Source organism: Octodon degus, unplaced genomic scaffold (genome assembly GCF_000260255.1).
Source record: "Octodon degus isolate 3935 unplaced genomic scaffold, OctDeg1.0 scaffold00089, whole genome shotgun sequence".
NCBI classification, from domain to species: domain Eukaryota; kingdom Metazoa; phylum Chordata; class Mammalia; order Rodentia; family Octodontidae; genus Octodon; species Octodon degus.
The window spans coordinates 2,060,385-2,087,165 of record NW_004524665.1 but is presented as its reverse complement, the minus strand read 5'-3'; the positions used below and the strand labels follow the sequence as shown (position 1 = coordinate 2,087,165).

Genomic DNA, 26,781 nt, shown 5'->3' with positions numbered 1-26,781 from the left:
AGTTGTTTTATTTTTGGTGGTGACATTTAGTCTATTTTTTCCTTAAATCAAACACAGGGCCACATTTTTATCTGTATTACATTTTAAGTTAGAATTATTTCCTTCCAACAACTGATGCTTCACTGCTCCAATTCAGTCACCCATAAAATTTCTGTCTTTTAATTTTTATCATTCATCAACTACTAAGTAAGCCCTTAAAATCTCCTACAAGTTAATCACAGTAAGTGTCATAGTGGAGGCTTATATCTTGCTGCATATCACTTGAGCTGTGTCAGCAAACTCCAGTGATTCAATCTTTAGATTGAATTCACTGATTCTAAATTGTCCCTTTTTTTTGTATTTAATACAGGGTCTATAGGGTCTTACTATGTAGACTGGACTCCTAGTGATCCTCCTGTTTACAGCTCAAGTGCTGGGATTATGGGCGCGCGTCACCATGCCCAGTCTCAACTGCCAGCTCAGTGTGCCCCAGGTGTGGGGCCGGCATGACAAGCCCAGGGATTGAACCCCCAACCCGAGCTTTAATCTGCTGAGCTATTTGGCCAGCCCTGAAACTGTCCTTTGCTTATGCTTAACTATCAGATTCATACACAAAACTATAGAGTGACACTCAGACCATGACAACATAACTGGTGAGCAAAATCATTTATCATACTTGTTCTGTGGGTGGCAGCACTCACAAGGGAATACAACACTTAGTCACTATCACTGAATCCAAGAAGATTACAGTATTTTCCTGTTACTCACAAATTCAACATATAAACTGTTGGAATACTACTAGCAATGTTTTTTTTTACCTCATTCAGCAGTCACTAAGAGTTCAGAAGAGGACAAGGTGATGGTGGTTCATATTAACTGTGATTCCCATTTTCAATACAAACAGGTATTTATTTTCATTTTAGTATTCGGTACAGGGTCTTACTATGCAGCTCAGACTTGTAGTGATCCTCCTGTTTTTCAGCCTCCCCCGTGCTGGGATTACAGGGGTGTGCCACTAGCATGGCATGTAGGACCGGGAATCACCCTGGTTCCTTCACTTGCCAAAACAGGCACTTAGTCCACTAAGCTATCTTGCTGGCCTTCAAACAAGTATTTATTGAGCTGTCGTTTTGGAAGGTTTGTAGTCTAGAAAGCAAAATAAGGGGGGTAGGAATGAGAGAGAGAAGAACAGGGGGGGAATCAGCATTAAGGCAAAAAAAAAAAAGTAAGCCAAGGAAAAGCTAGGAAACGGAAGCAAATACACTTATAAAGGCACATGAAAGAAGAAGGCCTATGTGGGGAAGACTAGTAGGGACACTGGAGTCACAGGCCCAACTGTCCACAGCAGGGATTAGCATTTATATTTTTGTAAATAAGCAGATAGTAAATATCTTATGCTTTGCAGGCCATACAAGGTATTTAACTAATCCTTCAAAAATATAAAAACTAGAGCTGGGGAGATAGCTCAGTGGCATAAGTGCCTGCCTGGTATGCATAAAGTCCTGAGTTCAATCCCTGGTACCAAATAAATAAATAAAACAAAAATATAATAATCTATTCTTCTTTTTTTTTTTTTTTTCTTTTTTTTGCAGTACTGGGGATTGAACTCAGAGCTATCTCCCTGGCCCTACTATTCTTAGTTTACAAGTCTTACAAAAATTGGCCTATGAAAGATTTGGCTACAGAACGTACTTAATGCCCATGTAAGATTTTTGACTCTTATGCTAAGGGAAATATTTGATGTACATTTTGCAAAAATCACTATGCTTGTAGGGAGGCAAGGAAGACCAGTGAGGAGTGCAGCAACCCACAGTGGAGACAGTGACAGCTCACACCATGACGATAACAAGGGAAATGGGAGAAGTGATTAGGTTCTGGATTTGTTTTTCTCTTCCAGATAAAGTACATGGAAGGGCCGGTGAGAAGGCCCAGTGTACTAAGCGCCTGATTAGGCTAGCACAGGAACTGGGGTTTGATCCCTATACTGCATGCCATGCTGCCCTGTCCGCCAGCATACTGAGCCAGTCACTGAGATTGTGTGTGGTGGCTCATGCCTATAATCCCAATGCTGAGGCTAACACAGGAAGATCGCTATAAATCGGAGTTGTGTAGTGAGACCCTTAAGAAATACAGAAATTGAAAAAAAAAAAAAAAAGTACATGGATTTGGGGAGTGAGCAGAGTCACAAATGTTTTCAGTACACTATCATTGTGAAGACTGTGAATGAAGTAGGCTTTGATATGTGTTTTGATTCAATATAAGAATACATTAATATTTGTTAAGTCTCAGAAAGATCCTGCTATGATCTGAATGGAACTGCTTTAATCTTAAAAATTAATTTGGGAAGAAATGGTGTCTTAACTGTATTCCATCTTTCCATCTGGTAACATGCATAAAGTATTCTTTTGTGCCTCCGGGTATGGTTCTATAGTTTTTTTCCTACAGGCCCAGCATACTTTGTGATCAATGTACTCCTGGACTCCTTACATTTTTTTGTTGCTTTTGAATGAGATAGTTTAAAATATAAAACAGGGCTGGGATACAGCTCAGCAGCACAAGCATCTGCCTGGCAAGGGCAAAGTCCTGAATTCAATTCCCAGTACAAAAAAAAAGTTAAAATTTTTTTTTTTTTTAAGATGGCCAGGCATGGTGGTATGTGCCTGTAATCCTAGCACTTGAGAGGCTGAAGCAGGAAGATTGCTGCAAGTTCAAATCCAGCCTGAACTACATAGTGAAAACCTGTCTCAAATAAACAAACCTACATTAAAAAAAAACCAAAAAACCAAAAAAACAAACCTAGATTATGGCTACATAATTCATGTATTCATAATCTATAATCTGAATATTCTATTTGTTAGTGGTCCTAATAAACTCCCATTTCTCCCATGGACTCTGCATTGTGAACATTTATAAATATCTCAACATTGTAACTTTCCTTCTTTATTTGCAATATCTGTTTTTAATTTCTAAATTAGTTTTTCACACATTGGCTATCTACAGTTTCCAAAACAATGCTAACAGAACATAGTAAGCAAGCACCCAAGCTTAATGGAACTATCACACTTTTTCCAGAATGATAAACACTGTTTCCCATGGTTTGTAACTTAGCAACTGAACTTTCACCACTCCAGTTTTCAGTTTCGGTTCCCTCTTCCTGAATGCTTATATTCGTCACTATTTTTTGAGTCCTGATAAATCAGAGAAGTTTTAGTGGTTTCCTTCCTAGTCTTTCATTTCTGAATAATTTACATGGATTATTCTTCAAAGTTACTTTCTTAACTGAAATTTATTTCTATAACCACTTTTGTTTTGTTTTATACTTGATAGCAGGTCTATTCTTTTTAAATTTTAATTTAATTAATTAATTTATTTATTTTTGCGGAACTGGGGATTGAACTCAGATCCATGTGCTTGCCAGGGAAGCACTTATTCTACTGCGCCATCTCCCTGGCCCATGAAATTAATTTTAGAAGATAGTATTTCTTTTGTTTGTTGGATATGGCGTGTTATTTTGTCCAAGCTAGTTTTTTTTTTATTTTTAAATAATTTTATTGAGAAACAAATAGCAATTAGATAGTTTCAAATCAAATTGATAGGACAGTTCCAATAATTAACACATTGCATACATTCTTCCTAGTGGTTAATTGCTGTACAAGATGCAGACATGATATCCTATTTACAAACACCATTAGAACAAATTCCTCTATTCATTAAGAGAATGTAACTATATATCTATCCTGACCATTTTGAATACACATATACAAAATGGACATTCATCTGTATCCCCTGTTTTGTTTAGTTCCGTCATTTGAATATTATAGGTGTGTTAACTCAGCAAAATATTCTAAACGAGTCCAGTAGTCCATAATAGTATTGGGTCTTCTGCTTCACTGGCACTGTCAGAAATTGTTGACCTGAGTCCCCTACCGCTCAACATAACACCATGGCTTTACTTCTTATACTTCGTTTTTATACTTTTCTGCTGGATGGTTAAGACCAAGGTCAGCAAGACCTATGCAACAAAAGTTGTAGCTTTTGGATCTGATAAGCTCAGTGAAATCCCCTCAGGATTTTTCCTGAGATCCTGTACCTTAGATTGTAGATCCTTTGTCAGTGTCAGCCATGTGGATGAGTCACGGCCATTGCTTGGCCAATGTGCTCTCTGTGAAAGCCTGAGAGAACGTTTTCTCTCCATGTGACTCTCCTTAGGCACACACTACATCATGGATCACTTTCCTCTTTGGCCCCATAATCTCCTTGATCAGAAAATTTGGGACACTACTGAGTTACATGATGTTACAGAGCAGGTCTATTCTTGCTTAACAGTGGTTCATAGCAGAGTTCTCAACCTCAGTATTATGAACATTTCTGGCCTGATAATTATTTCTACGTTATTCTATGCTTGGCAGCATCGCTGGCTTTTATTAAATGGATGCCAGTAGCAGGCTCTAGCCCCATCCCACCAAATGTTATAAGCAAAAATGTATTCTCATAGCTCAAGTGTTCCCTTGCAGGATCCCTAGCTGAAAAATCACTGATTTAGTCAAGTAAATATTTCACCAGGGACTTAACTTGATTGCTAAATTCTACCTTCTCCGTGAAACTTTCCCTATCTAATTTAGGATCCTCCTTATGTCTGCACCCCCCACCCATAAAATATAGTATATTTCACAGTATGGGCCTGTGACAGAAAGTGCCCCCTCACCCCACCAGTAGACTTCTATTTCTGTTAACTGCCCAGGTAACAGTTCCTGTTATTTCTGTTTCCTGGTAACAGCTGGTCACTGTGATACATAGCTAGTCACTAAGATGCCTATTGTAGCAACCAATCAAAGACAGCCAAGTGCTCTACTTTTGTACTTCCCTTTTGCAAACAAGCCTATAAAAACCTCCATGAGCCTTAATGACCTGCCTTTTTTTCTTGAGGTCAGTGCCCACTGATGTTAAATAAATCTGCCTCTAAATCCTACATGACATTTTTATTGTTTCTGTTTGCCACTGCAAACCCTTGAGCTCCTAAAGACCCCTTCACAGTAAAGTGATCAGTACTGAGCACTATATTGTGTATTGTTTTCTTTTTTCTTTCTGTACTGCAATTTGCACTGACAGTGCTAACACTTCAGTCAAAAACCAAGACAGGGAACAGCAAAATGTCCTGGCAGTCACTGCTGTCCTCATCACCACATGCTTGGTTAAGAAAGCTAGTTTGTCATAAGAATGCCCAAGAGAAAGCAGCAAAAAATTATTATGACCTTTGAGTGCACAAATACTTTGAACATTTTGTGTATGAAACAAGAAGTATGTATAAAGTACAGTTGGCTTCTAGAATATGACTGTCCTAAAGAACAGTGCTATATGATTGTTCAAGCTCACGAGCTGAGCTAGTTGCTTTTTTATGGGACATGATTTTTACTTAGAAGAAAAGCTAACAAATTATTCAGACATATTTGGCAGACATTTTCTCAAAAATTAATGAAATAACCTGTCATTTCAAGGAAACAAGCAGTATTTGCAGCCAAATTTGAGTTCTAAAATTCTAATCTAGCATGACCACCTGCCTAGTGGTTAAGACTGCTGATGTGATCAATGGTGGTATTTTAAAAATGTACATTTTGTGTGTCAGATAGTATGTCAACACTTTGAAGATCTGTACATGTCAGTGATCTAACATTTTCTAAATGACCAATGCATGTGTAAAAGGTCCTTATAAAACACTCTGTATTAAAGTTCATTTTTATAGTTTCAAACTTCTGAGTAGTGAGCAAGGAACTATCAATTGTCAAATTCTAGTATGGTATCAAACATTTAAAATTATTTGAAATGCAATAAAAATACTCTTTTCTAGGTCACATCTAGTGGCAACATGTCTATAATCCCAGGACTCAGGAAACTGAGGCAGGATGACAGCTACAAGTTGAAGGCCCTGGACTACGTAATGAGAACCTATCTCAAAAAACTAAAACAAAACTTTTTTATATAAAAGTCTGGCTATAGGGGCTGGGGAGATGGCTCAGTAGAATAAGCACTTCCCTGGCAAACACAAGGGGCTGAGTTCAATCCCCAGTTCTGAAAAAAAAAAAAAAAAATTCTGGTTAACCATTTATATGTATACAAATTCATCTATAAAAAAGCCCAGATTTTCACTATGTTTTAAATCAAAATAATGAAAGACTACAAATATATATTAAGAAACCATCTGTCTATTAAACCAGACATTAAAAGAAACTTTTTAAAACTTAAAAACAATGCAACTCTTTTCACTGGATTTTTCATTATAGATGGTATGGTTTCTTTTAGATAAAAATATAGTATTTAGGTTAATATGCTGTCAGACTTTAGATCTAAAATGCCCTGTCTCCTGTGTCCCATCTCCTGTGATTAGAGGTGAGCCTTTGGGGAGGTGACTGTACCATAGTACACTATGCTCGTAAGTAGAATAGTCCACTTATGAGTGCATGGCTAAATGTGCTGTTGAGAAGTGAGACGTGATTGAAGGTGGGTCACAGGAGGTGTGGCCTGGAAAAGGGCACTCTTGTCCCTGTCTCCTCCCTTCTCTCACAGCTTCCCAGCTGCCATGAACTAAGCGGCTGTTTTCATCTGTGTCCTTCACCATGCTGTTTCTGCCTTGGAGCCAGTACACCATGGACTAAACCCACTGCAAACTGTGAGGTAAGCCTTTCCTGCTCTTAAGTTTCGGTGATGGGATTTTGTCCCAGCGACAGAAGAATAAATAATACACATGGAGTGGAGCACATTATTTTTAAATTTTTATTGCTTCAATTTTTAACTGGGTACTATCAATCAATAGCCCAGCTGTATGAAGTTATTTCTGGTCCTTAATAATTAAAAATACAAAAGAGGAGTGTTTTATTGTTTTTTAAGCAATTATGACTATCTGAAATTCTTGTTATGTGTGCACTATCTTTCTCAATGAGCAATGGAAACTTTAAATTAGCAGAGACCTTTCCCATCTTAGTGAATTCTATATCCTTAGTGCCTAAAATATGACCCAACGCATAGTGGGTGCTCAATATTGGTCAGATGGGGGATAAGGGTATATACAGCTCAATAGCAGAACACTTGTCTAGCATGCATAAGGATCTAGGTTCAATCCCTAGTACCCCTCCTCCAAAAGCAGACATAGTATTAGTTTGATAAACAGAATTAATGAGTAAACAGCACATTGAGGCACAGACGAAAGAAAATATATCATTTTAAGTTTATGGAACATACACATTATCCTTTCAGTGGTTAGCTGTTTCAAGATTAGGATGAAAGAACAGCTACTGAGGGTAGTCCAGCAGGCTGGTGCCACTTTCTACTCCCTGAGGCCTGCTTGCCCTCATACTAACTCTCTTTAGCTCTGTGCCTATCCCAGACATATTCTGGGATATCCCAGACATTTGTTGCCCAAACTGGCCTGAAACTATCACCCTGCCTCAACTTTCTTTTTTTTTTTTTTTTTTTTTTTTTTTTTTTTTTTTGTGTGTGTGTGTGTGTGTGTGTGTGTGTGGCCAGCTCAGCCCTCCAGGGGGCGGGGCTGGCTGGCATGTGGTGCTGGGGGATTGAACCGCGGTCCCTGTGCTTTGCTTGGCTTAGCTTGTTCTAAGTAGGTGCTTTAGACCACTGAGCCATCTCACCAGCCCCTCAACTTTCAAAATAGCTGGGACTACAGGCATACACCATCCCATCTAGCTTGCTTCTAGTTTTTGGAGCCAGACTTGTTACATTTTTATTTCCTATAAACACTTCAATAAGATGAGAAAAGTATCTAAATTCCGTGTTCATATATGACCTATCTGACTTAGAAATTCTTATAAAATTTATTCTTTTTTTCTAAAACAAATTATTTTTAGACTGAATTCCTAGTCCAAAGAGCTTTAATATTGACTTCAATATCTAGAAATATTAAATAGGATGGGAAATTAAAAGGAACCTGCTGAATTGGCCAGGAGTAAATACCAAAAGATTACAATAAAGCAATAGAGGAAAAGATAGGTGGCAGAAACAGCAACTCACAGTCACAGAATATGGGGCCACTTAGAATAGGAATAGTCAGTCACACTCTTCAAATTCACTAAATAGCATCCATACTATACTGCAATATAGTAACATTTACTGTAGGAATCTCAAACCATCATAACAATCTATCAATGAACAATGGTAAACTAGTCTTAAGAAAATGGTAATAGTTAAGTAATCTTTCATCCCAGGATGTAGAACAATTTCTTTAATAAAAGATAAAAGTGGAAGCTATTACCACAATTAAACATTCATTCATAAATAGCAGGCATCCAGCCCATGTGAGTCAGGTATTGTGGAAGGTACTGTTGGGCCAGAAATGACATTACTGGCCAAAGAGTTTGCAGTTCAGAACAGGAGGCAAAAATATAAGACAAACATTATTGGGCTGAAGATGGTGGTACGTCTGACATTTCCAAGAAAGGTGTCCAAGTCGTCTAGATTTGGTTTAGTGGGCAAGTCGGGGACAGGAAAGGGAGAATTCTGGGAAGCTAGGAAAATAAAAATATGGATAGGGCAGCTTTAAAAAAATGGAAACAGAGGCACGGGGAACAAGATTATAAGTAGAAACAATAAAACAAAGGCATTAAAGAGTATTCTTTATTATCTGACTTAGTGGAGATTGGTGAAGGCTACAGAATGGGGGAGAAAAAGGAAAATGACTTGATCACAAATGGCCTTGTGGTGGCACAGTGAAGACACAAGTCAGGGGAGACATTTTCAGAAATGCAGTAAAAGGCCGGTGAGATAGCTCAGCAGACTAAGCGCCTGCTTTGGCAAGTGCAGGGACCACGGTTCGATACTCAGTCCCACATGTTGTGCTGGTGAATGAGTCCAGGTATGGTGGTGCACGCTTGTAATCCCAGTGCTGGGGAGGCTGAAAACAGGAGGATCACTACGAGTCCCAGCTGCGTAGTGAGACCCTGTACCAAATACATAAATGAAGAAAAAAAATGCAATAAAAAAGTGACTGCTAAGTTCCACAAGGAAGATTATGAGAATATATTTTAAGAAGGAATGGACCTTAAACTGTACTGATAAACCCTTGGGAGTAGAACATATGATATTTATTAAAAATAATGTTTTAGGGAAGGAAGGCAAGGTATTGATGCATGAAAATGAGCTATGGACTGTAGTGACTGGTTAGACGAGTTGGCATGAACGAAGGACACATAAAAACTCAGGCATGGCACCCCCCCAGGACAGCTGAAGTTGGACACACTGCTTTCAACAATCAGGTAGCACAGTTGGAGATGGAGTCATGCTTTCAATAAACTTGGAAACCAATTGAAAAATGGATAAAAAAAGATGGCAATGTGAGATGAAGTGTAAGAGAAAACTGTGCTTCAGTAGCAGGAGCACAGGCCACCTTTAAAGCTCAGGGCTGGAGACACAGCATAGTTGCGGAGAACTGGCCTCGCATGTGCAGGGCCCGGGGTCTAATGCCCAGCTCCTTAATCCATCAGTCAGTACTGAAAATGGTGCAAGTGGCAATCTATTGGCTTTTAAAAATTACCCCATAGCTTCCCTTACCTTTGCTCCTAATTAAAAGATTTAAAATACAAATAAAGCCAAATGCATACCTTTTCTGCCTTTTTGTCAGAAATGTCCTGCTTTTCCAGAACAGCCATGCTCTCCTTTAGGTTCTTCACGATGTCTGCAGGAGATTTGTGAGACTTCCCAAATGGGAACGGCATGACGGCAGTGACAGAGGCCTTGGCTGCTCTCTGCCTGCTTGACCTGAAATGCAGCACAAGGTTCACATAAGCAAATGGTGGGCTCAACAAAAGCCATACTTTGTAAATTCTAATTTGGGGGGAACCTCATATTTATCAAATCCATTTTACGTGACTTTCAAAATCAGTAGGAACCGGGAAACTCACCAATATGTGTAAGAAATGAGGACACAGAAAGACAATTTACAATCAGAGAATGCTTTGTACTTTTAAAAACATTTTCTTTCTCTTTAGATAATCTGCTTCCTGACCACCTGTGAGGAAGAGGTTTCTGGTGATACTGAAGTAGGCAGCTGTGGCTACCATTCTCAGACAACTATTACCCCATGCAAAGCACTTAATCCATCATCTCATGGAATCCTTTCACATAACCCTTGAGGGACATTACTGGTGCACATTACAGGAAAAGTTTAACAAGACTAAGAATCTGGCTCAAGGAACTAACTAGTAAAATCAGCCTGGGTTTATCTTGATTTAAAGTGTCCTCTATCATCACACTGTACCTCCAATTAACAGAAGTCTCTATTCTATGGGGACAGAGGCAGAAAACCAGGAAGGCGCTTAACTACACAAAGCTCCAACAACAGGCCTCCTAGCCAGTTCTCTGCTGATGCTCCTCTCCAGTGTTCCAGGGTCTGTGCTGCTCCTGAGCACTCCCATGAGCTGCATCCACACTGTCCTCAGCACATCCACTGCCTATTCCAGTGTGTCTAGGGTCAGTGCTGGAGAGAACCCTGGATGGCACCATGTACAAATTTCCTCACAGATCCTTAAGGCTCTTAGGGATATTTTCAAAATTTATTATTTCACTCTGCACGTGACCACCATTTATGAAAGAACACAATACATAAAATCCTGGGGAGAATAAACTTTTACAGTTCTCAAGATTTTTGTGAGCAGTAGAAAACATTTCAACCACATAAGCCATAATATTAATTATACAAAGGATGATAGAACTACTCCAAAATCTTACCATGAGAAAGACATAGCTAAAAAGATAAATAATGGAAATGACTTGGGAACACGATGGAAGTTGCAATTTCTTTTACTAAATAAACTGAAGAACATTAAACTGACCAGGTGCAGTGATGTATGTCTATAAAGCCAATTACTTGGAAGCTGAGAGAGGAGAATCACAAATCCAATCTGAGCCTAAGCAACTGAATGAGACCCTGTCTCATATTAAAAAGAGCTGGGGATGTAGCTCAGTGTCAAGGCCCTGGGTTTAATCACTAGTACAACAAAACAAAACAAACTCATGGCTAACAAACTAAAAGCTAAACTTACAGGCATTAAATAGTCTTGCTTTTATTTAATTTTACTTTTTTTGGCGGAACTGGGGATTGAACTCAGACCCTTGCGCTTGCCAGGGAAGTGCTTATTCTACTGAGCCATCTCCCTGGCCCCAATAGTCTTGTATAAAATACCAACCATAACACCTTTGAGAAGAAATTTACAGTTCACTTAATGGTTTTTCAACAGTGAATTCCAACCTCATATTGCTCCAGATATTCTTCTACCTCCCACCCATGAACCAAGGTAGGAAGAGGGTCTTGGATGCTCCAACTCTACTTTGTTTTTTTATGTAAATACATACATCACTAATAAATAGCATCACAACCTCTTTTGAATCTGGCCTAAACTTTCACTTGACAAATACGATTTTCCCCCACTAGCATCTGAGCTACAACAACATATACACCTATAAAGAACAAATACTTAGGGGAAAAGACCATGAAAATGAATGTTAGTGTTAAGCCTATATATCGTAAGCCAGCATGTTATTCCTCTACATGTTTTGATAGGAACTGTTCTGACCAATCTCTATGCTCAAATATCACCTACCCCAGCTTCTGTCAATTTATAAATCCTTTTTTGGATCACATTAAAACCACACCTTCATTATCCAAAGAGTGGGACCCTAACAAATAGATGTCTTCTACCATATGTTCTCAAAATTCAAAGATGCTTAAGCCTACTTTTAAATATCTTTTCTAGTGAGAAGAGGTTTGGATGGGGAATCAGTTCCAACTGGCTGCTAAACTATCTCACTATCTAGCTAGGTGGCACATAAATCTTTTGTTTTTTGAGACAGGGTCTTGCTATGTAATTCAGGCTGGGCTTGAACTCACCAGGGAGCCTATGCTGGCCTTGAACGCATAAGTGATCCTCCTGCCTTAGTCTCCCAAGTGCTGAGATAACAGGCATGGGCCACCATGTCCAGTCCAGCACACAAATCTTTTTTTTTTTTTTTTGCAGAACCGGGGATTGAACTCAGGCCCTTGCACTTGCCAGGGAAGTACTTATTCCACTGAGCCATCTCCCCAGCCCCAAAGCACACAAATCTTGAATCATTCTTTTCCATTACCTTTTGTGGGGGGAGAGATAGGGGACACATGCAGGTTGCTTCTGCATAAACGTAACAGACCATGTTCACAACAAGTTCTCTGAAAATATTAGCTTTCCTGTCTGTAATTTTGCAAATAAAAACAGTGATGCTATATATGTCGGGGCTGGGTGCAGGGTGGGAATATTTAATGACAGTCAGCAGGAAGTGTTACAGCGCTACACAACAGAGACATTTTCAGTTCTGGTTCAACTGTGGAAGAGGTGACTCTAGAGGGTGAGGAAGATCTCAGAGGTCCTCTACCACACCAAATGCTGGTCACAGCAGAAACCACAGCTGCCAAGAACACGCATACAAAATGCTTCTGTAAGGGAAGAGGGAGGCATGACACAATCATTCCTTTTAATTCAAATGCTGAGCAGCTATGGCTTTATAGAACATATAAACTTAAAAAATGAACTCTGAAGAAATAATAACACATACACAAAAGAAGTAGACACTCCTCAGCAGAATTCAATTGTATCAGTGAAATATTTATGACAGACTCACGTCCATCCCTCATTTTCTACTTTTATGATTTAGCAATTAAAAAGTATTAACTATTGGGTGAAATTATATAGTGCTTATTGTTATTTATTATTTTATTATTATTATTATTTCAACAATTTTTAAAAATTTCACTTATGCTTCTTAATACAACTATCCAAGATTTGGGGTAGCAGAGGGGCAAATAATGACTCCTAAAACTTCTGTATTAGAGAATTTGTTTTTTACATCTAGGTTTGCTAAAGTATTGCATGCCTCAAGTGACACAATTTTTAGAATAATTCAAAATACAGAAAAACTTAAAATTTAGAATGCCCCTAAGTGACGACAAAGCAAACAAGTAATAAATACATGTGCCTGGAACACTATTATGACAGGAAAAAAAGTAGTATTTTTAGAAATTAAGTTGTGAGTTCTCAAGTATGTTAGGTTAACATGGATAAACCTACTATGTATTGATTTTGTATTGTTAATTTACAATAAATACAGAAAGAAAACTAAAGTAGCTACTGAGGCAGAGATGCTTTTCTCAACGTACTTTGTCTCAAACAATATGTGAAAATCATAGATATGTCGTATGTCTTAAAGATGTGGACACTGATGCCAAAATAGTAGAAGGAGCTGATAAGTGTTACCTCTGGGAAGTCAGGAGAAGGGTAGGAATTTGGTATTTTTTCTTGGAAGTCTTTCTGTTAACTGACTCTTTTGGTCATTTATATGTATAAACATAAACCCTAAATTTAGGGAAACAGTTGATAAAGCAATTCATCTTTAATTGTAAAAAGTACTACCCACAAAACATTTGAACTGAAGGCAGAATGACAAAATAAAGTGAGCTTCAACTTGCTAATTTTCAAAGTGAGATATTTCCTATCTTATTCCATTCAATTTTTAAAAATACATGAGATTTTGAACAAATGAATCACAAATTGGTTTTAGAATCTAGAACCAAAACACAGGCTTAAAGAGTTAAGCTTCACGTTTCAATTCTTTCACTCTCCTTATTCTATTCTATATCCAAAAGAAATAGGAATTAATTCATTTCACAAAACAACATATGATCTTCAGATACATACAAATTATAGCAAAAGCACCTCACTCTAGACTATAGTAAACTCTCTGCTTTCTCCCTGGAGTAGACAGTATCTTGTTTTATGACACTGAAGGACATGAAACGCACAAGCACGCACAGTCTCGAGTTTGGGAACTAACACTCCCAAGAAAATGGAGATACCCAATGATTAAGGTGGTTAGAAGACAGCTTTCACCACAATCATCAGTCTGCCTTTTTCTTTAAACCTTACGATCAACAGTATTTGCTTAGGTTAAGAATTTGGAAGAATTTGGGGCAGCAATCACAGCACTGAGCAAGGATGCCCTCCTTCAAGAACTTTTTTATTGCCTTACAATAAAACCCAAAGCCCTGGCCACAGCTTCCTAGGACATGCCCATCTCTGGCTGACAGCCGAACTCTCTGGCTCCTAACCATGGAGGTCCAGCCATGCCGACTTCCTTTCTGCTCCCTGAATATGCCAACTACTTCTGAGTCAATGTTATAATGCAAGTATGGGAAAGTTGTAATTTTAAAATCTAGATGGCTTTAAACCATCTAGCATATGGGTTTTCATTGCTAATTTAATTCATGCTCAAAATTTTTCTTAATATATTTAGAACAGCCTGAGTCATATGTTGGACAAAAGTAGAGTTCATGAGGGAAATGGGCAGAAATACACATTATGATTAAAAAAGTAATTTAACTTTCAAACTTAACTCTTGTCCTTCTTTTTTGTGGTACCAGAGATTGAACTCTGGACCCTGCGCTTGCCAGGCAAGAGCTTATTCTACCTAGCTATCTCCCCCGCCCCTTTTTTTGTGATTTTCAAAACAGTTGGTTGATAACAAATCTCACAGGATGCCTCCGGCTGAGTGAAAGCTGTTCATGCAGTTTGGACAAAGCCAATTACTGTTAGGATTCTTAAGGGGCCGGTAGAAACCCACATCTATACTTCTCAAACTGGAAGTACACTTGCTCTTGATGGTAATCAGTTGTGTGTGCTTGAGTCCCTAAGATAAAGAAGAGATGGAGGGGATCTTTAGCTTGATAGCCAAGACTAATTTTACATATTACCTTCATATTAAAATGAACACATAGGGTATTACCAGATGAATCTGCATGGAAAGAATCCACTGGACATTTACTCTATCTCAGTATTCAGGCACTGTTCCCCACCAGTCACTTACCCTTTTCCAAACAAACTTTATCCATCCATCCATCCATTTATATTAATTCAATGACTCATCTTTACTCCAACACTGATGTCCTTTTTTTAAAGTTCTGCCCTTCACTATCCCATTTACCTTATATTTCCTCTGGGTGATATCAATTTATGGATACAACAACAATATGAAATCTACTTTCTGCCACACGTTTACATTTCCAATTGCTGCTCCCTACAAGTGTCCTCCAAGCAATCCAAACCTCACCCAAGTCCTATTCTTTTTTCTATGTTTCTTTTCAGAGAGAATGGATCCACTATTCATCCAATCACAGCAGCCTTTGGCTGTCACAGTGAACTGCACTGGCTTAACTTGACATACAACCAGTTTATAATTTCAGTCTATTTTCTTTCTAAGTCTTTCCCTACAGAAACCAAGCACAGACTCACTGTTCTCCACACAGGCGAGGGGTATTCAGTGCAATCAATATTACCTCTAGAGGACTGCTAAGGTTTAAATGCCTCTCTAAATTCGTGCGTTGTAGGTTTACTCCTCAATGTACAAGCTTGGAGGTGGGGCTTAACAAAGTATTTAGGTCATGAGGGTACAGCCTAGCAGACTGATCAGTAATGTTACTATTGTTATTTGAGGAAAAAAAGGGAGGGCATCTTGCTATGCAGTTCAGGTTTGGCCTTGAACTCATTTATGCTGGGCTCAAACACAAGTTATTCTTCATGCCTCGGCCCCCAGTGTGCTGAGATTATCAGCCTGCACCACCATTTAAGCAGTCATGGAAAATGTGAAATGGTACACACATGAACACTCCACTCCCTTCCTTTAAAGTTAGCTCTAAAGCCTAATACCCTGCTTCTAAGATTAGTGCTATTTACCTGGTAAATACATACAGAAACTGTATATATTCTTGACTATCTATTTGGTAATGCTGGTAATTACAAAGAGCACAGTAGCTAATTACATGGACTTTAAACATAGCCTGAGTTCAAATTCTGACTTCACCATGCCTTAACTGACTTAAGACTTTTCTAAACCCACTTTCCTCAACTTTGGTTTGTGAAAAATAGTAGCTACCTCATAATGTGACATAAGAACTAAATTACATTAAATGTGTTGTAAGTATTTAGCACAGCATCTGTACGTAGTAAAATCTGAATACTTACAGGAAACAGTTTCCTTTTGCCTCTCTAAAATCTGATTCATGATTACCACTTCTGAACTAAAATGGGTAGACAGGGTATTTATCACACAGACTGAGAGCAATATGTAACAGATTAAAAGGAGTAATGCTATCTTTCTTTTTAGAGCCTTGATCAGCTTTTGGAAAAACAAGAGGCATCACCCTCTTAGGTACAAATAAGATATGATGACTCAGCTCTATTAAAATAAACCATGAGGAGCTTCAAGAAGCAGCTGAATCTTTAATTAGTAAAAACTACCAAATGCATATCTCTAAATTAACTGTCAAAACCAAAATCAACTGCTTAAGAGCATACAAGACACTGGAATGTATTCTGCAATGAACAGATGTTTTGAATAGATTTTCTCCAGATGTTCAAGGCCAATGAAATCCAGCAGGAGCTACACTGAAATTCTTTCAGAGCCTAGATAGTAAACCAGATGGTTGTAGTAAAGGCCACAATATCAGCAATATTTACAGTACTGTAGATCTCTCACATACAATTTCCAAAGCATTGCTGCTTGTTTAATCTGAACCCCCAGCTGACTTCTTGTTTCACTTAGCAGCACCTACATGCCTGACAATATTACGAAGTTCCTTGTGGTCTGTTTCTGTTTTCATTTCCCTCACTCCAGGCTTCAGTACCTATCTGGCAAGTACAAGGTCCTGAGTTCAATTCCTGGTACCAAGTTCTCTCTCTCTCTCCTCTCTCTCTCTCTCTCTCTCTCTCTCTCTCTCTCTCTCTCTCTCTCACATGGTTTGTGTCTAGTTGTCCCCCCAAAACCTCACGCAGTCATTGGGGCGGACTCTATATCTATAGAGTTCGTGATTAATTCATGATCCAATGCTGGGATTATGGGTGTGGGTGCTATATATACCCATGCTGGGGTGGGTAATCTGCATACAAATGTAAGGAGGGGAGAGAGGCTTGCTAGTTGCCACAGCCACTGCTCCTCCCTTTGCTCTTTGCTGTTTTCTCTTGCCATGAGCTGCTGCCCTCTGCCATATGTCACTCTGCCTTGGAGCCAGCTGAGTACGGTCTCCACAAACTGTGAGCTAAATAAACCTTTTCTTCCTTCATTTTGAGTGTCTGCTATTTTGTCCCAGCAATGAGAGAAAAACAAACTGAGACAGACAGACAAACAGACAGACAGACAAGACAGACAGACAGACAGACAGACAGACACACACACACACACACACACACACTGCATGTAAAACACTCCAGGATTTAGCCTCATTACCTGGTTTGATATTTTTGGATCAGGTCTAAGCACGTATCTTACATTATTCATGGGGGACTCTTAGGACAAGGCATGACTCTCCCCCTTATTTCATTCACACTTACACTCAAATGATGCCCAATTAGTATGACCTTCTCTGATCACTCTTCCCAAAACCAGCTCCCTCTCCTAGCTTCACCTCATTCTCTTCCAGTCTAGTACTTATTACCTCAAGGCGATACACATTTATCTATCTTCCTTTGTTATATTAAGTCCTATAGAAACATGGACTGTCTTGGTTTCATCCTTCACTGTTTTCATTTTTCAATAATTTTATTGAGAAACAAATAGCAATGAGATAGTTTCAAATTCGATTAGTAGGACAGTTTCAATAATTAATACATTGCACACTGTTGTCTTAGAGGTTATTCATAGTACAAGATGCAGACATGATATCCTGTTTATCATCCTTCACTGTTTTATCCACAAAAAGTGCTGTACAACATAGACTTCTAGGACATTTGTAAAATAAACTATGTCTTTGATGTTAACAAAATAGGGGGATTCTTCTGACCTTCATTCTTAAGAGAAGCTCTATTACTTCTGTTCTATAACTTAGAAAAATAAGACTCAAAGAAGACTGGACGATTTGTTCTAAAACCATGAAGTTAGTTAATAAAGTGAAAGAGCTGGGACTTTAAACCAAGTTTTGGCAAACTTTTATGCAGTGTTAGGTAATCCAGTATCTTTCAAGTTACAATAAATATATTCATCATGCTTTAAAATGTTCCTCTCTTAAAGCTTCAATCACCTTTCTGCAAATATGTGCTAATGATCAGTTACTTCTGGAAAATTTAGGTAGAAATATGGCAACTTAATAGTTCTTTAAAATAGGAGAAAAAGAAAAAAACTGAAATCTTCAAAAGATAATAGCTGAATACTGAAAAGTTACTTAAAATGATTTTTCTGAAGTTTTCTAGATGTGAAAAACATCAGCAATTTCTCTTAAAATGAGAATATTTCACATATAAAATTGCATATATATTGTAAATCCATCTATGATCTTTCTATGCAGAGGCATGTACTGATTAAAGAAAAAATATCAAAGGCTAATATGGATAATGAAAATGTAATTTGTATATTTAAGAATTTACAACGTGGATGTAACTTTTCCCCAATTATAGAAAGTTTTTAAAAGATTAGTTTAAGATCATTTTCCATAAAAAGTAATGACAGTCCCATGAAAGAGTAGGAAATATGGAGGATGGACCTGGGACTTGTTATTCTAGAAAGCAAATAGTAATGAGGCGATGCTAAAAGATAGAAAAGAAAAAGTGAAAAGGTTCCCAGAGGCCTAGGACGGCACAATTTAGGCATAAAAAGAAAATGGCTGTCATGTATTGACATATAAATCAAATATATGCACATATATAATAGCAATATAAGGAAAGCATTAAAATCCATTAAACTTAACACTAAAAAATTTATTGGTCACACCAAAGGCTGTGAAAGCAACAACTGGTAAATAAAGAGCATGGCACATTTATCCTGCCTTTTCTATAGTCAGTCTTTCAAGGTAAATGAACAGTTGATAAAGAAAAATTCTTGATATAAGAATTCATACTAATGAGTACAAGAAAATAGAAATTACCATTCTATAAACCTTCATGTAATAATGAATCTGGCAACCATCAATAGGTAAGGAGATCATTTGGTGAAAGATAGATGGGGAACTTTATAGTGGATTTGTGCCTGATGAAAGAGAACACAATGATCTATGACTAAAAATAGGGCAACCAGACAGCAGTGTGTCTCGTGATACAATGCACTAAAACGCAAGGCATCACCTATACAAATATTTGACCCCCTGCCTTTTCCTCAAACTACTACTACTCTAAATCCAGTCAGGCTTCTGGATATATGTACCTGAACATGTTCTTAACTTTAAAAAATTAGCAATAGGGGAAACTTTCTATTTGAAGAACTGGTATGCTTCTTTAAACAAGTTACTGAGGTGAACTACACTATGGACTATGTTTTGCTTGGCTCAATTCTCCTCCTTATTTTCCATGAAGTTAAAACTTAAATTTAGGAGCTTGGGATGAGGCTCAGAGGTAGAGCACAGCATCTGTCTAACATTCATGTGGCCTTGAGTACTGAAGAGAAAAAAGGACAAAAATACATTTAACTGCAAAATGATCATTTTCACCTTTTTCTGAAAAAAAACTTCTTTCCTCCTTAAGGTCTTAGAGCTCTCTTAACTGTTCCAATCTAAGTGTTTGTTTACTATAATTAAACTCACTTTGTCCGTGGCATGTAAGAACAGAAAGAATATCTACAAAGGAAATAGGTGGGGCTGGGGAGATAGCTCAATGGTCTAAGCGCCTGCCTGGCAAGGGCAAGGACCAAAGTTCAGTCCCTGGTACTGCATGCTGAACCAGCCCCAGAAGTACTGTGCTGGCTATCGAAACTGGGCATGGTGGCACCCATCTGTAATTCCAGCACTGGGACGGCTAAGACAGGAGGATCACTAGGAGTCCGAGCTGTGTAGTGAGACCCTGTACCCAATAAAGGAATTTAAAAGGTAAACAAACAAACAAACAAACAAACAGGAAATAGGTGCATGTCAATGGCTTCAATACTCCCTGAAATTATTGTTGGAAACTGCAGCAATGCTAGCATGAGTATAACCCCCACTTGGGAACACCTACTACATCTTAAAACAAAACCATTAAAAGTTTTAAGTATAAGTCCCTCTTCTACTAAGTCTCAGATACATACTGCAGAGGAAACTTGGTAATATCATACCATACCTTCCCAAGCAAGTCCCTGGAGCACTATGCACAGTGGCCATGATCTTCTTGATTTTTTTTTTTTGCAGAACTGGGGATTAAACTCAAGCCCTTACTAAGCCATCTCCCCGGTCCCCGGAAGAAATTTTTTTTAAAGAGAGGCTTCCACAGCTTTCTGCATTTTTAAATCTTTTTGGAATTTAGAGGTGAGGGTAGACTACTGTTGGAAGTTTCCATGATCTTACAGCTAAATGTACCTATCATATACATATTATCATATAGACCAGTTAATTTCATTTTTGTCAGCCAAAGTACTAAATAGTTCTTATGTAACCCAATTATTACAGTACTCTCACAAGTTTAAGTGTTTGAAAAATATATGCCTGCTTATAGGAAAGCGTTTTTCTTCAGTTGACTATTTAGAGAAAAGTCATTTTACAAGGATTTTTAAAAAGCAACGTATCTAGTAAAAGGGTGTTACACAGGTAACACCCTATGTGTTAATTTTACAAAGAGGAATAGCATGTTAAACCTCAAACACTGAGAGAATACTACCATTGTCAAGTTTTACTGTGGCAATTTTGGCATAACATAAAGCCATTATGGATTTGCAAGACTAGAGTTATGATAAGTACAACAGAATATTTCAAGCTGCCTTAAACATTTCTCGAACAAGGTAGGGCATGTATAAACATTCACCTAGGCAGTTCTGGAATTTACTCAGATATGGTTGGAAGTTATTTTACCCAAGTTGAACATAGCTAAGTGACTCTTAGGAATTATGAATACATCATAGATCTGTGACTTCCTTCTTCTAAGTACTAATTATCATAAACATACACACACACATCCTTTTTGACTTCTGCTTTTTCTAAAGTATTTGTTTTTAGCCTCATTTGAGCGCTGGCTCTAGTAGTAGTTTGCCAATGTCTTTTATTATATCAAGACAAGGTAGTGCGCTCAGGAAAAAAAATAGCCATGAAGAAGGGAATATCTTCTTTTTTGCATAACTGGGGATTTAACTCAGGTCCTTGTGCTTGCCAGGGAAGCGCTTATTCCACTCAGCCCTCTCCCTGGCCCGGGAATATCTTCTAAAGTGGATTCTTACAGGTTTAACAAAATGAGGAGCAATTTCTAAATTTGCTAAGTAACACTATAAAGGTAAGTGTAAAAATTAAGGTCTATGTACTATTTCAATTTTTTGCATGAATGTAACTTGCTGAAATTTGATTATTTTTAATAACTCCATACAAAAATACTTACAATAAAAGTAAATTTACTTTCTTTAGTTGAAAATGTCCGATCACTGTCATGCTTCTGAGAAAGCAGAGGTCATCATCTTAGTATTTCTTTCTTCAAAGGACAGACTGTTCTTAACTATTTCAGCAAAAAGACCAAGGCCTAAAATCTAGATCTTATTTTTATTGCTCTTATTTTTAATAAATTACTATATATGTCTTTGGTTTTCTCTGCAGACCTACTCAGCTATACTTAAGACACTGGAAAGACATATACAAAATGAGTGGGAGAAAAGAACCTAATTCTCTAACCAGACCTGTCTGACATAGGCTAGCTACTGAAATGAAGTATCAGTTTGCTCATCTTTATAAAAACTGAGGAAGTGATTCCTGTTCTGCCCACCTGGACAACTAAACAAAGGACTGCTCTGTCTACAGAAAGACCATACAATGTTCTGTGCATGTTTTGTATATCACACATCAGAGTAAAATGAAGCCAAGAAAGACTCTGAGAATCAATCAGAGAAGGTAGCAGTCTGAGAGGGTCAAAACATTCTTAAAAACTCATACCAAAAGCCCATGCCAATTTGCAAAGCCATCAACAAACAACTCACAACGGCAGCCATTTCTCACCAGTTAACCAACAGTAAGCCCAATCAATCTTTTTGAATTTTGCCAATCTGTCCTATTAAAAATGCCATCTTCCTGATCTCTACCTTTTCCCACCCTTCTGATCAATCTTCTGATTTGAATTGCTGATCACTGACAGCATATTTTCCACTTGTACCTGCAATGTTAAGATTACTTGCACATTTCTACTGCTCCTTAATCTACTAGATTTGGAATCTTTCTCTTATGAATTACAGAATATTATATAATTATGAATATTATCCCTTTAGCTTTTGTCTTCTCACTTTTTTTTTTTTTTTTTTTTGGGGGGGGGAACCAGGAATCAAACTCAGGACCTTGCATTTGCCAGGCAGGTGCTTGTGCTGCTGAATTATATCCCTAGCTCCTAGCTTTTGTCTTTTTCAAACATGTTCTCTTTGCTTGGCAACTGCATTCAACTTCACCACTTAAGATCCAACAGTTTAATTTGTTTATAGTTTTATGTGTCAACCTTTTTCTTTAAAAACACTGCATTTCCTACTAGGAATGCAATAGGATGTAGAATATGAATGTAATATTTCATATTTGCATATATTAAATGTTATTTATACTAGATTGGACTTGTGATCTACCTGTTCACAGCCTGCCAAGAGCTGGGATTACAGGTGTGTGCCACCATGCCTAGTCTAAATTGCTGTCTCAGTGTGCTAGGGGATCGAACCCCTGGTCCCCATGCCTGCTTGGAGAGTGGCTACTTTCCTTTTAATACTATTTAATACTATTTTGTCTTGGACAAGAAAGATATTAAGAAGCCCACTGTAACAAAAGAATTCCTAAGTTTTCTCCAGTTACCAACTAATTAAGTTATTTTGGGTTTGGACAGTACATTTTTATATAGGACAACTATACTTGAACACATGTTAAATATGTTAAATAAACCTATTAAATTTTAATGAGTTTTGAAAGTTATAGGCTAATAATTTGAGACCATATTAAAAATTGGGCATGTGTTTTAGGAACAGAATCCAACTTATGATGTGACAAAATTCCCATTCCTCAACCTCATTCATGTTGCAGCCAATGGTAAACACCAGAACTAGAAGTTGACAAACTATACCATTAAATCTGGGCAGTCATTTCAGTTGGTATGAGGTAGGAATATTTGAGGTAAACTTGTAACCTCATAGTCTATGCATGGAAGTAACCAGAACTGGCATAAACTGAAAAGGAGAGATGTCATGAAAAAAATAAATCAAAGTATTTTGATGGTTTAATCAGATTTATTACTGTGGACATTAGCACCTCTATACTAGCCTGTGAACTGTCTGGGAGCAAGTGCCATGTGGTTACATTCAATCTCTGCTACATTTAGCATAGCTGGCAACCACATTCCTATAACATTACCTAGCTAAGAGTTACAGCTTATGTCTAGATGTCTCCCCAAAGCCTCATACAGTTACAAGTGGGACTTTGTCAGAGGTGGCTGAATCTAGCGTATGACAGAATCATAGTGTGATGCTAGGATTAAGGGTGGGTGAGTACCAAATCAGTCCACTGATGGGTTGGCACCACCCTAATCCTGATGGCCTGGATACAATTCAAGGGACAGAAAGAGGCCTGTCTTATCCCTTGTGGCTTTGCTACCTTCTGCCTACTATGGACTTTTTCCTCTTCGATGTCTGTATGCCATGTCACCATGGCTTAGAGTCAGCCAATTATGGACTGAAGCCTGTACAAACTGTGAGATATATAAATCTTTCCTCACTTAACTTGTGGGTGATGGGTATTTTTTCTCATCAAGGAGAAAAAAGTAATAAGACATTAAAGTTCTGTTGTAGATAAAGATAAAGAATACGACTTGACTCGTCCCGTAAGTCGAGATGTGGGGTAGTGACCTGGAGGAGGAACGGGGATGAACAAGACAGGGCAAGAGACATAAGAGACGGAGACAAGACAGGCTTTTTGATCAAGTCTCGTTTATTGAGGAAGTGAGCAGGGTCTAAATAGCCTTGTAGCGGAAGTAGTTGGGTGGGACTAGTTGCAGATTGGTAGCAGAGGTCCAGGACCTCAGGAAGATGCTGAGGCAAGCAGGGATTAGTGCTGCAGCATTTCTTGCCCAAATAAGGGACAGTGTAAGAGGAGCGTTCAATCACCCCCCACAATGACTCAATCAAATATCCTTTCAACTATTCTCCAGGCACTCCAATTTGTCACTATCTCCCTCAGTGTGGTGTTCCAAAGATTCCATATTCCATATTGGATCTGGCCAGCCAAGACTACTTATCTATGTTATTTCATAAATGAAGTCTTAAACTCCATTAATCATTTTATTAAGATGGAGCAAACCTGTGATTCCAGCATTCTGGGAGGCTGAGACAGTAAAAGTTTGGGACCAGCCTGGGCAACTCAGCAATTTAGTAAGACACAGACTCAACGTTAAAAACAAACAAAAAGGGAGGGCTGGGGCCCGGAGATGGCTCAGTAAAACAAGTGCTTCCCTGGCAAGTGCAAGGGCCTGAGTTCAATCCCCGGTTCTGAAAAAAAAAAAAAAAAAAAGGGAGGGCTGACAGTGTGCCCCAGTGCAAAGGTCCTGGGGTCAATCCTCAGTATTGCCCCTCTCCCAGTCACAATAAACTGCTAAAAAGCTTTCTTGAACTTGTCTTTCACATATGCTCTGTGGCAAGCCACATCTTCACTCACTGCCTTCTACTGCATTTAGGGATACGCCTATAGAACCGAAGAATTATTTCTATTGAATTCTTCCTGATTTAGATTCAACATACAATATATTTGAAATTTTTCTTGGGTTATGATTCTGTCATCTAGTATACTGATAGTTTCCCTCATCAGCTTCTTGTCAAATACAGATTTGTTCAAAAAGTCACAAGGGTCTTCATTTATTCCATTTGAAAATGCACAAACAGGTCAGGGAAGACATGGCACCAGAACTTTCCAATTAAGGTTTGCTATCAGTCTGTTTTATGTATGGTCATCTTAGACAACTGCAAGGCCATGAGGCCACCTAACTGTATCACGATGCCCAATTGCTGCTGACAGAGCTCTATGACTTCATGACACAATTTATTTAAACAATTAAAAAAGTATCACTAAACAGCACTTACTTTAGTAAAATTACATTAACATTCTCTATTTTACTCTTTTGTTCTATTCTCTTTGACTTTTCCCATTCTTTTAAATGCTGGCTATTACCCACTAATAAGCTGGTATTACAGTTAGTAAAACAAAGATTTAAAAACCAAGATGAGTAGTTGTCTTACTAATGACAGCTAGCTTACTTACAATGCTGAACTTTTCAAATTGTCATAAAGCACAAAGATTTTTATCACATGCTTTGTATACTTAAAAATTATAGTTACATATTACAAAGCACTATTTAGGAACATCTGTAATACATGACTAGTTTTTATGATCCTTTTACCAATATGGACCTATTATCCTTAGTTTAATCAATAATGACTCACACACAGATATATTAAGGAATTAAGAATTACATTATTGAGCCAGGGATAGAGCTCAGTAGCACAGCACCTGCCTGGCAGGCACAAGGTCCTGAGTTCGATTCTTCTATCAAAAAAAAAAAAAAAAAAAAGAATTATATTATCATAGTTTTAGACTTAATTTCAGAAAGTGTTAACTTTCAATCATTTCTCTAATAATGAATACTGTATTTTAACATTATGAATGTGAATGGAGAGAAAACATTCTCTCAGGCTTTCACAGAGAGCACAATGGCCAAGCAATGGCCGTAACTCAACCACATGGCTGACACTGACAAAGGATCTACAAACTCCAGTACACGGTTTCAGGATAAATCCTGAGCAGATTTGACTGACACTGGCAGATACAAAAGTTACATTTCTTGTTATATAGGTCTTGCTTTATCTTGGTCTTAACCATCCAACAGAAAAGTATAAAAATGCGGTATGAAAAGTAAAGCCATATTAATATGCTGAGCTGTGAAAGGCTCAACTCAATAACTTCTGCCATTGCCATAATAGTAGCAATACACTGCTATTACGGACTACTGGACTATATTGGAATATTTTGCTGAATTCATGCACCTACAATATTTAAATGACAATGGAATACCCATCTCTGAAAAAACTAAAACAAAGAAAGGTGATACAAATGAACGACCATTTTGTATCTGTATATTCAAATTAGGATAGATATACAGCTACTTTCTCTTAATTCAATGAATAGAAAGATTTATACTAATAGTGTTTGTGGACAGGATATCATGTCTGTATCTTGTACTATGATTAACCACTAAGAAGACAACAACATGCAATGTATTAATTATTGAAACTGTCCTACTAATCAGCTTTGAAACTGTCTCATTGCTTTGTTTCTCAATAAAATTATTAAAAAATATGCATGGGAAACTATCAATCTTAAAGGATGAAATTATAATCTTTTTTTCTGATAAAAGTTATTACTTTGCTGATGAATACAGTTCATATGAGCCCTGGTAAACTTTATGGTCTCACTGTATTTTTACAAATAAGAAAAGCAAAGAGCCAATCTTGTCCTTAAAAAGAATGCCTATTATACCTTTCTATTTGTATTTCTTCTTTTGAGTTCTTACACTAGTGAAACTATACGATATTCACACATGTGTGTCTGGTTTATTTCACTTACGAGTGTATCTTCAAGTGGCATCCACTTCAATATAAAGGCTTTCAGTTTATCATTCTTTATAGCTGAGTAATACTCCATTGTATAAAAATTCTACATCTTTTTCATCCATTCCTCAGATGGGCATCTTGGTTGTTTCCAAGATTTGGCTATCACAAATTGTGCTGCTATAAACATAGGCACACATATATCACTATGATATGATGTTTTCAGATCCT

The 26,781-nt window shown here is 37.8% G+C and overlaps 1 protein-coding gene across 2 annotated transcripts in view; it reads right to left on the bottom strand.

Annotated features, from left to right (window-relative positions):
- Window positions 1-26,781, bottom strand: part of Cab39 (calcium binding protein 39) — a 96,359-nt gene that overhangs the window by 46,976 nt on the left and 22,602 nt on the right. For both annotated transcript variants that reach the window (XM_004637304.2, XM_023722171.1), the window contains exon 2: window positions 9,585-9,741. In XM_004637304.2, the coding sequence (XP_004637361.1) occupies window positions 9,585-9,698 (114 nt within the window). In that variant the 5' untranslated portion in view covers window positions 9,699-9,741. The remainder of the gene's footprint in view (window positions 1-9,584; window positions 9,742-26,781) is intronic.